Below are 14,936 nucleotides of genomic sequence, written 5' to 3' on the forward strand. Positions count from 1 at the left end.
TATCTATCTATCTATCTATCTATCTATCTATCTATCTATTTATCTTTTACTTATCAGTATGGATTCATGGATATTTATGTTTAAGTGAAAGAATAGATGGTCATCTTAGGTTTCTTCTCTTCATGTTACATTTTAAAAATATTCTAAAATGCCCATTTTTAACCAATGTTAGCTAGTGTCATATGGAGGAATAAAGATTATGAGGAATTTAAAATAGGCTAATAGTTGTGATTATAATTAAAATTTAAAGAACCCTATTTTCTTTGGTGACCTTTTACTACAAAATCAACCCAATGATATTTGGTCTTGAATTTTGGATAAGTATTTTGTCATTCATTAAATCAAATTACATGAAATATGCTTTGATACTCTTTAGATTTTTATATAAGCATAGTCTCCCTGATGACAACCTTGTTTGGTAAATTATAATTTGGTCTAAAAGATGTTTAAGTTTTCATCAGTGGATTTCAATCTGTAACTGATATATTAAGCTACTATATGTTTATCTGGATAGGTACAACTAAATACTTTTTGATGGATGTTTGAAGTCAGTGGAAAGTATTATGCTCTAGTATAAAGTTAGCTTGAATAAACAAAAGAACTCCTTATAATCTAAAGTGCTGAATATCTCACTAACATATTTTTTTATGCCCTTAATCTTCAAATTCTTTCTCCACAAAGACTGGATATATCCATCTGTTGAACCTCGTCATATCTTTAAAAATGCTAACCATTAAAATTCTTTTATTTTGTCTGTTAGTTGGTACAGGAAAAAAAAAGTTTGTCTTGTATCTAGGGTAATTTTTAATAAGGAAGCCCATTTTTTTTTCTTTTAGGGGAAACACATACCCTGACAACTTGGTGATGGCAGAAATTTGATAAATCATATGAATATGTTCTAGAAACAATTTCTAATTATACCTTTAACCATGTATCCCTTCTTGTCACATTTTCAGAAAAGTATGCTTTTATATTCATGTTTTGGGGTGAGTCTCCAATGAGAACTATTTTAGAAGGAGGGAAGCTAGGAGAAATCCTATATTATTGATATAAGGAAAGTTTATGACTTCAATGATGAATAGTGGATACAAAGTAAAGGATGCTAAATTTTTGTTATGTCTGGATAGCCTTTTCTCTCAGTTATTCTTATAACTTTCAGATACTGATTTTTATCTGCTTTATTATTACAACTCTACTATCATTGCCAAGGGCTTAATTTGGAATTAAATGAGCCTTATGCTTAAGTAATTTATTTTCATTAGTTTGCCAAAAATGAGTCTCATGATGGTTTTAATACTCTAAGGCAGAATGTTTACATTTTTCTTTCATTGAGTATAAAATATTCCTTTTCAGTTTCCTTTATGTCCCACAGAATCTGAGATCAGAAGGCAATATTGAAGCTGCCACTGTGAACGGCAGTTTTCCTTGAATAGTAGAGAGGGGAGCTGTTCTAGTTGATTTTTGCTCTTCTCTTGTGCTATTTCTTTAGGCAAAGACTCTCATAGAAGAAAATAACGCACTACAGAGCTTGTATAAAGGCATCACCACTAGTTAATATGACAGGTTCTTCTGATCAGCTTTGCCTTCATATTTCAGGTGATGTGTGAGAAAGATTTTGATGTTTTATGATAAGTTTAACATTATTTGCTCATTATAGCTTTTATTCTATTAGTGTTTCCAAAGACTAGAGATAAAAATGTCAACCATGAACTTGATATCCTTATTTGATTTTCATTCTACAATTTTCTATATCTGACAGTTCACAAAAATCCCTCTAAAATTTTGAAATTAGAAATATATATCTATTTTTTTAATAAAATGGAGACTTATGCTGATTTCCCTTTTAACGTTAAAGAACTTTTTAAGAGGTTAACTTAAAAAAAAGATGACTTAATTTTATAAATGAATAGTGATTTAAAACATGAAGGGTGGCTCACACGGTTAAGCGTCCCTCCTACTCTCGGCTTGGGCTCAGGTCATGATCTCACAACTCATGAGTTTGAGCCCAGCATCAGGTTGTGTACTGACAACATAGAGCCTGTTTGGGATTCTCTCTCTCTCTCTTTCTCTCTCTCTCTCTCTCTCTCTCTCTCTCTCTCTGCCCCTCTCCCGCTCTCTCTCTCTCTCTGTCTCTCTCAAAAATAAGCAAACATTTAAAAATAAAAGTAAGACATGAAGGAATCCTGTCCATTCAGTAATTGACATAGAATGTATCTGATAACGATTCTTCTTAGGGATGTAATCATTTTCCCATTTCTAATTCTACTTTTGGCATGAAGTTGTACTCAGGAACATGGCTCTCCAGAACATGTCATTGCTTTTGTGTGTATTTTCCATGGAGAGATATGGAGTCAAGCAGAAAAGTTGTGATATGAAGGTGCAAGGCCAGGTTTCTCTGTATGATGACAACCGAGTTGGCTTTGGAGTTGTGCATTATTATTTCATTTCATTCTTTGTGTGGGGGATTGGGAGAGAGGATTTACCATAACAGGATTTAAAATGTGTGAGATAATGACAAAAAACTGACTTTTGGTTTGAGGGTCAGTGTTTTTAAGAATCATTTATTTGAATGCCTACAAATGTTAGGCTCTGTATTGATCTCTGGGGATTCAAAGATGTGCCAATTGTTATATCCTAGATCTAAAAGAACATTTTTAGGTAATAGTTTTATAATTTTCTATCTCAATTTGGATTCATTGTATTTTTATCTAATTTTCTTGGGTAATTAAGAAATGTTCTATCAAAATTAAGGTAAGGATTACAAAATAATTGTAGATACACTGAATTAAGATATAGAAAAGTATTTTTTAAGGTTGAGAAACTTATTATAAAATAATAGCTACAGTAAATACTCAACATGCAAAGTATATGAACTAACACATAGACACTTATGTGTCCATAACCAGAGTTTAGATTTGTTAATATTATTTGTTTGTATTTGTGTTTCAAAAAATTGTTTTAACCCAAGAAATGTCAGTTTAGATATATCAGATTGTCAAAACTTTTTTTTTCTGCTACATTTTTTTGGGGGGCCGTGAATAAATGGCAACTACTCACAAATTTGAAGCCATCTTTGTCTTTTCATCCATCCATCCATCTTCCTTCCATGCCCTGCCCTAGAGATTTCATCATCTCATGTTTGGTGCAATTATTTCTATGTGTGAGGGGGGCGGGGGAAGACTCTACATATATATTGTATGCATTTCTGAAAAATAAGAGATTTTTTTTCCTGGATGGCCTATATAATTTTATAATAACATTTTTTGCAACCTGAGTTTTCATGAGTCATGTTACTATCTAATGATTTGGTTCATTTACTTAATTGCTCTACAGTATTTTTCATGTTGGTATATATGCATACATATGTAAATATATGTGTCTATATACTATATGTTGTTGATATGTGTACTTTATTCGTTTTGAGAGAGAGAGAGAGAGAGAGAGAGAGAGAACATGCGTGCACATGTGCAAGTGGGAGAGGGAGAGAGAGAGAATATTAATCAGGCTCTGCACCCAGTGCGGAGCCCAGTGCAGGTTATGATCCAGCAAACCACGAGATCATGACCTGAGCCTAACTCAAGAGGTGGATGCTTAACCAACTGAGCCACCCAGGCGCCCTTGGTCTATTCCTTTTAGTTGCCTTATGGAGTCAGAGCCATGTTGATATCCCATGATGTATTTCCATACTTTTGAAATTTTTAGCTATTTCCTTATTTTTGCTTTTATAATCAATGCTGCATTAGAAACCTTTGTATTTAGATCTAAGAGGTTTTGTTAGAGAGTAACTAAATCTAGGTTACCAAATACTAGTGCCCGAACGGCTCAGTCAGTTAAGTTTCCAACTTTGGCTCAGGTCGTGATCTCATGGCTCAGGAGTTTGAGACCAGCATTGGGCTCTGTGCTGACAGCTCAGAGCCTGGATCCTGCTTCAGATTCTGTGTCTCCCTCTCTCCCGACCCCTACCCCGCTCCCACTCTATCTAGCTCTCTCTCTCTCTCTCTCTCAAAAATAAAAAATAAACATTAAAAAAATTAGGTTACCAAATAATAGATTACAAAAATTATTAATTATCTTAATACTTCCAAATTTCTTACCAAACTAATTTATATTTTCCCAATTTGTAGTGATTCTTGTTTCAACACAATTTTAGTGACTTTTATACTTTTATAGCCAATTCTTTTTTTCCAATATTTTTTTCACTTAGATTCTTTGAAATATGGTCTTTTTACTTTACTTTTCATTTTTATTGGAAATGAGTTATAATTGTTTATTATAATAATTGTTGTATTTTCTCTGAATTTCCTGTCTGTATTTTTTAATCTATTTTTTTTTCTGTTGTATTATTTGCCTTTTGTGATTCACATTTTGGAGACTGTTCCCCCCAACCCCCACCCCCCGGGGCAAAAAAGAAAAAAATTTGTCTTCTGTATATTGCAACAAGACTCGAATATTTCAGCTCTGAATTATACTTATTACAGAGATCTCAATTCCTTTGTAACCTGACCTTCATGATACTCATTTATTATACTAAGAATCCAATTTGTCCCAGAGCCTGGGAGAAAGCATTATTTATGTTTCATTATGATTTATTCACTTAGAATGAGAAAAATATGCCTTAAAACTTTGTGAAATGAAAGCCAGAATCCCACAGTATTTTCAGTGTCAGTGCTAAGATTTAGACTTGTACAAATAGGTAACAATTCTCAGCTTTGGCTGCATTAGGATCTCCTACGGAGTTATTAGTCAGACAAGGGCATTGGTATTTTTAGAAGTTCACAATTAATATTGATGGTTCTTTAGATTTGAAAGCTTTCTTTTAAGGCACTGTGATTCTTCTCCTCCTCAAGTGTTTTTCTAGACAGAATAGAACTTGTAAACTCTATAAGCTTAGGGTCTATGTCTGTCTACTCACGGGTATGTATCCAGTGTGCAGTAGGATAGTGCCTGCCCCAGCCAGCAGTCTTAATGGTATGCTCAAGAATTCATTATGTTTTCACTATTGAACTGCAGTCACTTCCCAATGCCACCATCAAAGATTATACTCAGATCACGTTCCCTTTCCTGGACTTAGACTTCTCATCTTCGGAGTGTGGATTTTCAGTAGTTTTAACTTTCAAGTCTGTGGTGGCAATTCATAAGAACTCTCATACCTTATCTTACAGATAACTGAGTTGAATCGATTTGATAAACTAAGCCAAGAATAACAATAACAACAACAAAATGCTGAGGCTCATTGTCTGTCTTAATTCCTAATTGTAGCTCAATAAAAAGGGACTTTTTCTGGGTTTGTGAAAGGTATTTTTAGATGGTAATGAGTCTGAACCTTTTTATTTTTCCAGAATGACCAGAAAGTGAAATATTGGTGATGAATGAACATATTACTCCCCTTACCATTAAAAATTCCATAAATCATTATATGAAATACTGTTTTTTAAGTTTTTTTTTTTTTTGAGAGAGAGAGAGAGAAAGCAAGAGCGAGCGAGCATGCATGAACAGGGGAGGGGGGGAGAGAGAGAGAGAGAGAGAGAGAGAGAGAGAGAGAGAGAGAGAGAGAGAATCCCAAGCAGGCACTGTGCTCTCATAGTGCAGTGTGGGGCAGGAATTCATGAACTGTGAGGTCATGACTTGAGCTGAAATCAAGAGTCAGATGCTTAACTGACTGAGCCACCCAGGCACCCCAAATACTTTTGAACTGAAGTTTGCCACAGATGTTTTAAAACACTGAGGCAGTTAATTCTGTGAATTTATCATTACTGTGATCTGATACTTAACAATACCATCTCTTAAAATTCTCATAATTTCCAACTGTTTGCTGTTTCTCATTTTCCTTGTTTTGAATTTTTAACTTCTAACCTCCTCATTTCTTTTATACCTAGAAGTACCCCTTCTTTAAATATTTAAAATAGTTTTCAAAATAATTTTCACACTTAAAAGTAATACATCTGTCTCTCATTCTCTGTCTCTGTCTCTCTCTGTCTCTGTCTCTGTCTCTCTCTCTCTCTCTCTCTCTCTCTCTCACACACACACACACACACACACACACACAACTCAATGAATTAGAAACTTTTTTTGGAAGTGATAATTTCCAAGGTCTTAGAGGAAGATCCCTTTCATGATTTTAAAAGTTGGGAACAATGTAATCTATGTTAAAAAGTGCTGGGTCACCAGTTACAAAGAGACTATCGTGCTAATTCAAGAGAGAGCATTTGAGAATCAAATGATGACAGAAGGGATGGTGAGAAATGGACAGATTTGGCATGTATTCTGAAGTGTCAGACTACTTGGTAATGGATCGAATGTGGAGGGAAGGAGAAAGGCTGGAAAGAAGAAACTGGTTACATAGTTTTACCACCTTCTGTGGTGGTGATTGGAGGAGGAACTATTTAGTGTTGGGAAGGTACAAAGTTCTATGTTGGGCATTTTGAATTTGAAGTACCTAAGTGAATGTGCCCAACAGGCAATTGAATAAATGACTGTGGAGATGAAGGAAGGTTAAGGTGGAATCATTAGCATATATTAATATTTTTTTTAAATTACGGACCTTTGCTAAGATCATTAGGTTAACAACAGAGATGGAGCGGATGGTCCATGACCAGTTCTGTGGCTTCCAGCAATTGAAGGTGGGGTGAACGAGAAAGAGTCTGAGGAAGAGAAGCCAATGGCAGTTGCATATAATACACAGAGACTGTTTTAATAGAGGTTGTACATGCGTAAGATATATTGCTCTTTGTGGACTTTTTAAAATGGAGGTATAATTGACGTTTAACATTGTATCAGTTTTAGATGTACAACATATGATTTGGTGTATGTATATAATGCACATGATCACCACAGTAAGTTAATATCTGTTACCACACACACATTTTTTTCTTGTGATAACAACTTTTAAGATCTGCTCTCTTAGCACCTTTCAAATATGCAATACAGTTTTGTTAACTGTAGACATCATGATGTACATGACATCTCCAGAACTTATTTATCTTATAACTAGAAGTTTGTACCTTTGACCACCTTCACCCCTTCATCCATTTTGACAAGCCTTTCATCCCTGTCTCTGGCAACCACCAATCTGTTTTCTTTCTCTGTGACTTTGGGGTTTTTGTTTTTTAAGGTTAAGTGTTTGTGTTTCTCCAGCTGACTTATTTCACTTAGCATAATGTCCTCAGTATCCATCCAGGTTGTTGCAAATGGCAAGATTTCCTCCTCTGTCGTCGTCGTCTTCTTCTTCTTCTTCTTCTTCTTCTTCTTCTTCTTCTTCTTCTTCTTCTTCTTTTTAATCTTATTTATTTTGGGAGAAAGAGAGAGAGCAAGTGAGTGAGCGTGACCTGGGGAAGGGCAGAGAGAGGGAGAGAGAGAGAATCCCAAACAGGTTCACTGCTCTCAGCTCAGAGCCTGATGCAGGGCTCGATCACATGAACGGAGAGATCATGACCTGAGTTGAAATCAAGAGTCAGACACTCAGCGACTAAACACCCAGGCTCCCCTCCTTCTTTTTTTGTGGGCAAATAATACTCCATCGAATGTATATAGCATGCTTGTTATTTTTCATCTGTCTATTGACACCTATGTTGTTTCCATGTCTTGGCTCTTATAAATAATGCTGCAATAAACGTAGGGGAACAGATTTTTTTATTTTTTTAAGATAGTGATGTTGTTTTCTTTGTAAAAATACCTGAAGTGGAATTTCTGGATCGTATGGTAGTTGTATTTTCAATTTTTGAGGAAGCTCCATACCGTTTTCCATAGTTGCTGCACTAATTTACATTCCTACCAGCTCTGCAAAAGTGTTTTTTTTTTTTTTTCCTTTCTCTACATCCTTGCCAACACTTACTATTTCTTGTCATTTTGAGAATAGCCATTCTAACAGGTGTGAGGTGATATCACACTGTAGTTTTGGTTTAAATTTCCCTGGTGATCAGTGAATGTTAAGTACCTTTTCATGTATCTGTTGACTATCTCTTTGTCTTCCCTGGAAAAATGTCCATTTCGATCCTATGTCAACTTTTAATCAGATTAATTTTTTTTTTCTTTTGAGTTGTATGAATTATTTGTATGTTTTGGATATTAACCCCTTATCAGACATGATTTGAAAATATTTAGATTACCTTTTTGTTGTGTTGATGGTTTCCTTTGCTCTACAGAAGTGGTTTTTTGGGTTTTTGTTGTTGTTGTTGTGTGTGTGTGTTTTGGTTTGATGTAGTCCCATTTATATTTGTGCTATTGTTGCCTTTTTGTGGGTTGTTTACATTTTTTTTTAATGTTTATTTATTTTTGAGAGAAAGAGAGAGAGAGAGTGAGTGGGGACGGGCAGAGAAAGAGGGAGACACAGAATCCTAAGCAGGCTCCAGGCTCTGAGCTGTCAGCACAGACCCTGACACAGAGCTCAAACTCATGACCTGAGTTGAAGATAATATGCTTAACCGACTGAGCCACCTAGGGGCCCCTGTGGGTTGTTTTTTAAACTAAATATTTGTCATATCCTTAAGTTTCCAAGCACCATTCTGGTTGTCATTAATGTATAATTATATACAGTGTCAATGTGAGCAGTAAGATATCGCATTACCAAGGAATCATTAAAATTGGGATATACTATCCATCCCTCCCCCTTTCCATTGCCTCTTCAGGACTTAGATTGTTTGAGGTCACTAAATTCTCACTCAGGTTGAAAGACTTTGCCAGAAAATTCTCATTAGCAAGAATGCCCTTTGGTCTTCCTCTTGTAATCTTCCGTCTTTCTCTTGAAATAAGGAAGTACATTATTGAAATCGTTTTATTTTTAGAAAGTTGTCATCGGTGTGGGAAATTTGGGATTCATGAAGAGTGTTATTAAATGTTTGATGTCACTGATGTCAGTGACAGCATGGGGTAACAGATGAAAGCCTGGTTTATAAATTCTGCAAGAAAATTCAAGACAGTGAAATGAGGACTGGCATAGACAGAGCTAAATGCTGTTATTCCCTTGAGCCAAGCAGAATCTTGTCATACTCCATATTTTGGGGCATGCCTGCTCTTGGTTTTCCCTAGAATCTAAACCCCAAGGTGAAAGAAGATCGTTATCAGATGTCTTCTGTATCCCTTGCACAGTACTAAGTACTTTTACACTGTGGTCTCCATTTAACCTGACACAGTTCTGAGAGGGAAATACATTCAATCCATTTTATAGAGGTCAAGAAAGTGAAGTTTCGGTTATTGGTATTTTAGAACAAGAAGAAAAAATAAAAAATGCTCATCAAAAGTCACGTACAAAGTAGGCTTCCAGAGTCCATTGTTTTTCAGGTTAAATTTCCCCCTAAACTTGTTTAAAAGGAGATGGAAATAAAGTCATGTATTTAAGACCTAATGTGGTTTGAACTGTCCACTTCAGAATGTCTTTTTGTCTCTAAATGTCGTGTTCCCATGCTGTATTGCCGATGGTCTTAATTTTTTCCCCTTCTCTTTTGGTTTCAGAGGAAGAACTTGTCTCTTTTCCTCAGCATTAGTTTGTTAACTTTCTGGGGGACTTCGCTTTTGGGTGCCCGATTATACTGGATGGGAAACAAGCCACCAAGCTTTTCCAACTCTGACAACCCAGCTGCTGATTCGGATAGCCTTTTGGCTCGGACGCTCACTTTCTTCTACTTGCCAACCAAGAACCTTTGGCTGTTGCTATGCCCAGATACACTCAGTTTTGATTGGTCAATGGATGCTGTGCCTCTGCTGAAAACAATTTGTGATTGGAGAAACCTACACACTGTGGCCTTCTATGTCGGACTCCTCCTCCTTGCCTACTATGGCTTGAAGAGCCCAGGCGTGGAAAGAGAATGCAATGGGAAATTTGTAACAAATGGCAAGCAGAATGCAAATGGACATAGCTGCCATTCAGATGTGGAGTACCGGAACTCAGAGATTAAGCCCAGCTTTGCATCCAAAGTAGAAAATGGCATTAAAAATAATGTATCACAGAGAACACAACTTCCTTCTACCGAGAACATTGTTGTTCTTTCTTTATCTTTGTTAATAATACCATTTGTTCCTGCCACGAACCTGTTTTTCTATGTGGGCTTTGTAATTGCAGAGCGAGTATTGTATATTCCTAGTATGGGCTTCTGCCTCCTTGTTACAGTGGGTGCCAGAGCCCTTTATGTCAAAGTCCAAAAGCGGTTTCTCAAGAGCTTGATTTTTTATGCTACAGCTACATTAATTGTTTTCTATGGACTCAAGACTGCAATCAGGAATGGAGACTGGCAGAATGAGGAAATGCTGTATAGGTCAGGGATAAAAGTAAACCCAGCTAAAGGTAATATTTTATTTTATACTTTTGCCTGGACAGTTTACTCACTGTGACTTTTTATGTCCTTGCTTCTTGCCTAAAAACACAGTATTAAGGAGGAAAAGGTCCTTTTACACAATACCTCTATCTCTCTTTCATTTCATTTTTTGAAGAGATGAGCAGTGCAGCCAATTAAAGACGTATCCAGAATTCCGTATTTGGAATAGGCAGGTATTTTCTTACGTTCTGGACTGCATTTGTCCAGAGGAATTAGAATGCGTGTGTGAAAGTAATGACTATCGTAAGAATTGAGAAAAATGCTTGGTTTCTATATTTTAAATACTTAAATAGACATCATCTCTTTCATCATGTAATGAAAATCAGGCTGTCCCTCTTGAGTATATGTTAGCTTTCCTGTTTTCCAAACATTGCCTGAGGAAATAGCATACGACTTGCATCGACATCTTTAAAAGATTTGGAGGTAAGGCTACCTCTGAATCTTGGAATTGTGTCTCTAGGTGTCAGTGTGTGCGCATACAAGTGTGAGTCACCCTTAGCTTTGCCGAGAGGCTAAATAACCTGGATGTTGCCAGGCAGCTAGCACATTCTTACTTAAGAGTTCTTACGTCACTTAGGGAAATAAACTTCACTATACGATAAGATTGATCATATATTTCATTATTGTTTTTGATTTAGAAAACTATTTTAGCAAATCACAGACTCTTTAGCCAGAATAGAAAGTCTCCCTTAAAGCATAAATGAGTAGTCAAAGCTGTTACAGTGATTTCTCTGGTTTAGGCAATGAAATAATGATAGAAGCCAGAGAGCAGTTAAATGAAAACAAGTGCATGTCTAAGTGCAGAAATATATCATGGTAAATAGTGCTAACTAGTTCTGTTCTTCATAAACCATTTTTAAAGTTATTTATCTTTTACATTATGGTAGCTGAATAGCATTTGAACTGGACTCTTTCTACTTTTTCTAACACAGTTCTGAACCAGTATTCAAGTACAAAAAGTGTAAAACTGTTCCAAATGTACGGAGTGACATACTGATGGGTCTTGGAATATATATGCAAAGGTCTAGATACCCCAGAAGCAACTCTGTTATCCTTATCTGATTGCCAATTAAGAGTTCAGCGAGCAGCTACTCATTTCTTTAAGCCAAGGAGGTAATTGTTGGTACTTGCAATACTTAATAGATTGCAGGGATTTTAATGGGAGTAGAAACATTAAAATTGAGCTAGTGCATAGCAGAGAATTCCTCAGTTGTGTGGAAACAAATCTTTACCATGTGGCTTTTGTAGGTAGTGAATGCTGCACAGTTTAGTGAATGCATAAACCCAATTCTTGCTGTAAAAAATGTTGCAATCAGTTCTCAACAGAATGCTTTTCAGCTGGTTTTTCTTCACTGGTAGATGAAAGTATATAAAGCAAGGCTATGTTGCCGGTTTATTTTCCTGCTGTTTAACACCAGATACATTGTAAGGAATGAAAAATAAAAAAGCCAGCGTGTTAATTTCATCACAGGGTCGTTCTGCAGATTTATTAAATTCATTGGTTAAGTTTCAGGTTAACCTACTGTAACAAGGAGCCAAGATAACAGTGGCTTAACTAAGATAGAAGCTTTATTCTTTCATGTAACAATCTAAGTATATGCAGCCCAGAGCTGATAAGATGGCGCCATGGGTTTTCAGGATTCGGGCTCCTTCTCTTTTGTTCCCTTGCCATCTCGGTAGTGTCACCCTGTCCACATGGTCCAAGATGGCTCATTATCACATCAACACTTCAGCTAACAGGAAGAGAGAAAAAAGTGCAAGTGGTGGGTGTACCCATTCTCTTTAAGCGTGTATCACGGAAATTGCACACACCATGTGTGCTCACTGACTATTGGCCACACCTAGCTGCAAGGAAGGCTGGAAAATGTTATCTTATTTCTGCGAAGCCAAGTATCCAGCCAAATTTCATTACTCTTGAAGAAGTGTGTGTGGGGGGTCGGGGGGAGGGGGAGGGAGGAGCAGATATTCAGATGCTAGAGTATGCTGTCCCTGTCCCAGCATAGGTGGAAAAGCATTTTGTAAACTCCTAGGTACTTTCCAGATACATTTCTAGATATATTTGGCTAATATACTTTTAACAGTTATAATTCCAATTTTGATTAAGTTATTTTGGTGACATGGTTAAAATGCTTGATTCTTCATCCATTCACTCAGTAAAACAATTATTAAGCATTTCCTTGGTTTCCAATATATTTTCCTGTCTCCTTCCTAGTACTTGAGAAGTGCTAAAGTAATATTTAGGTGCTCTAAGTATTATTAGTTAAGTGAATATATCACTGACTAGTATCATGAGTCCTTTGAAACCTCAAAAATTGAATTCCTGGGGAGTGCCTGGGTGGCTTAGTTGGTTAAGCATCTGACTCTTGATTTCAGCTCAGGTCATGATCTCACCATGATGAGATTGAGCCCTGTGTCTGGCTTTGTGCTGGGCGTGAAGCCTGCTTAAGATTCTCTCTCTACCTCTGCCCCTTTCCCCCACTTGCTCTCTCTCTCTCAAAAAAAAAATTGAATTCCTGAACCCTGTACCCCTCCCCTCTTCCCGCCCTGCAACCCCATCACCATCACCTGTACCCCTGTTTTACTTACAGCTTTGACCATCTCAGTTGATGGTAACTCCATTTTCCCAGCAACTCTGACCACTATTTTAGAGTCATCCATACCTCTTCTTTTTCTTTAACACTGACATCCGCTTCATCAGCAACTCCTCTTGGCTCTGTCTTTAAAAATATGTCCAGAACTTGGCTACTTTTTATCACCTCCACTACTACCACTGTGGCCCAAGCCACCATCATCTTTCATGGGATTACTACTAAAAGCCTCTCACTTGACCTCCCTGCTTCTGTTTTCTTGCCTGTTAGAGAAGAGAAGGCATTCTGTAATGAATATATTGAATAATAAATGTGAAAGTCATAGTCTTTCTCCCTGAAGAATTTATAATCAGTTTTAGAGATACAATGTATATGCATTGAAGAAGATGAAAGTGTTAAATATTATGCTGTTGATAGATAAGGAACTGAGATATACTTCATAATAAGAGGGATAGAATAGGAAATGGAGGTAGTTTGGGATTCCATGAGTCCCTTCTGTGCCATATGCTTCCATTTTGATACAAGGCAAAACTTGGTTCTTCATTTTTTTCTATTTATAACATGCTAATAATAATGCTGGCTATGATTACTTCCTTAGGAATTATGAGACTGGTAGTGATCTTCCTTTAGGTAATTTTTTTTTTTTTTTTTTGTCTCCTGTTATTTGAGTCTAGCAAAAGATTAGAAACCCTTTAAAGCCAGTCCTTTTTAAGGTTGTCAGAGATTACAGTTATTTCATTGAGTTATTTTTCCCCCTCCTTTGAAAGCTTTTGCAAATTTTAGAGCACTTCAGTCTACCATGTGCTTTAACAGAATATGATTTGAAGCCTCATGAAGCATTATACATTAAAGCTGTTGCCTTCAGTAATGGGTCCTGTAGACAGCTGCCAGTCATTAACTGATTGGATGCAAATGATGATGGGTGAAGCCTGTCGTAGTGACTGTGCTGCTAATTTATGGTTTAAATCTGGATGGTGGAGAAATGATAGCTGATTTGGACTATGTAAACCACAAGTCCTGTCTCATTATGTGGTTGATAATGTCAGGAAAATACTAGACATAGTTGATTACTGTAGTTTGCTGATTTCACAATGACTCTTTGCATTTTTGTGCTTAGGAAAGAGGAAATTTTCTCTGATGACTGCTTTAAGGAGCAACACACATAATATTTGAAAGTGTTTGTATGCGGGCGTGTGTGTGTGTGTTTAAAACAACATATTTTGGAAACCATATTGATTAGTATCTGCTTGAAAAAAACCATTTTTTAATTCATTAAAAGTGGTTACATGTATGATCACACTTCTTCGTGGCCTCTGGCTTTCTCTAAATCCCCATATGTTTGGCTCTCTGGAGAATTGGGTACCATCGATCTGCTACTGTGGCTTTTTTGAAGGCACTACCCAATTTTCATTTTCTTTCTCTCATTTTCCACAGCTCTTTCTTCTATAGGATGGCCTCTTTCCTAAATTGATTCATTCTCAAGGTTCTGTCCAAAGATTGCCTTTATTTTCCTTTTTGTATAGATTCTAGAACACCTCCTGGTATATATAGTAGGGGGTTGGTAAATGTGTAATTGAATTTCTAAATTATTTTCCTCATGACCTCTTAGCCACGTGGAACTTTTCCACTTGGATGTTTTGCCAGTACCTCAAACTCATCACCATCTTCCTTAAAACCAACTATTTGCCCACTTCCTTATTCATTAAGGTCATAAGCACAGACTAACAAAGTTATTATACAGAAACAGATCAGTGAACACATAAATTTAACAAAGAATGATAGCATATAGGTGGCATATCTGGTATCCCAAAGGCATTTAAATTTTTTTAAGTTATAGATTAGAAAAATCAAGTAATTTCCTTAGAAGAGTTTGTTTATTAACTATCAATTTGCTTTAAACAACATGACTATGATTTTTAATTGTTTGAAAATAATTTCTTGAAAAATAGGAGCAATTAAACAGGGTTAAGCCAAGGAAAACTTGTCCAAAAGCTAAAGTGTATTTTAATATCTGTTTCTCTCTTTTTTTTTTTTTTTAATT

At 36.2% G+C, this 14,936-nt stretch overlaps 1 protein-coding gene across 2 annotated transcripts in view; it reads left to right on the forward strand.

Moving 5' to 3' along the window:
- TMTC2 (transmembrane O-mannosyltransferase targeting cadherins 2) overlaps nt 1-14,936 on the forward strand; it is a 404,748-nt gene that overhangs the window by 180,340 nt on the left and 209,472 nt on the right. For both annotated transcript variants that reach the window (XM_019835295.3, XM_023257281.2), the window contains exon 3: nt 9,448-10,276. In XM_019835295.3, the coding sequence (XP_019690854.1) occupies nt 9,448-10,276 (829 nt within the window). The remainder of the gene's footprint in view (nt 1-9,447; nt 10,277-14,936) is intronic.

This window comes from Felis catus, chromosome B4, assembly GCF_018350175.1.
Source record: "Felis catus isolate Fca126 chromosome B4, F.catus_Fca126_mat1.0, whole genome shotgun sequence".
Classification (NCBI taxonomy): Eukaryota; Metazoa; Chordata; class Mammalia; order Carnivora; family Felidae; genus Felis; species Felis catus.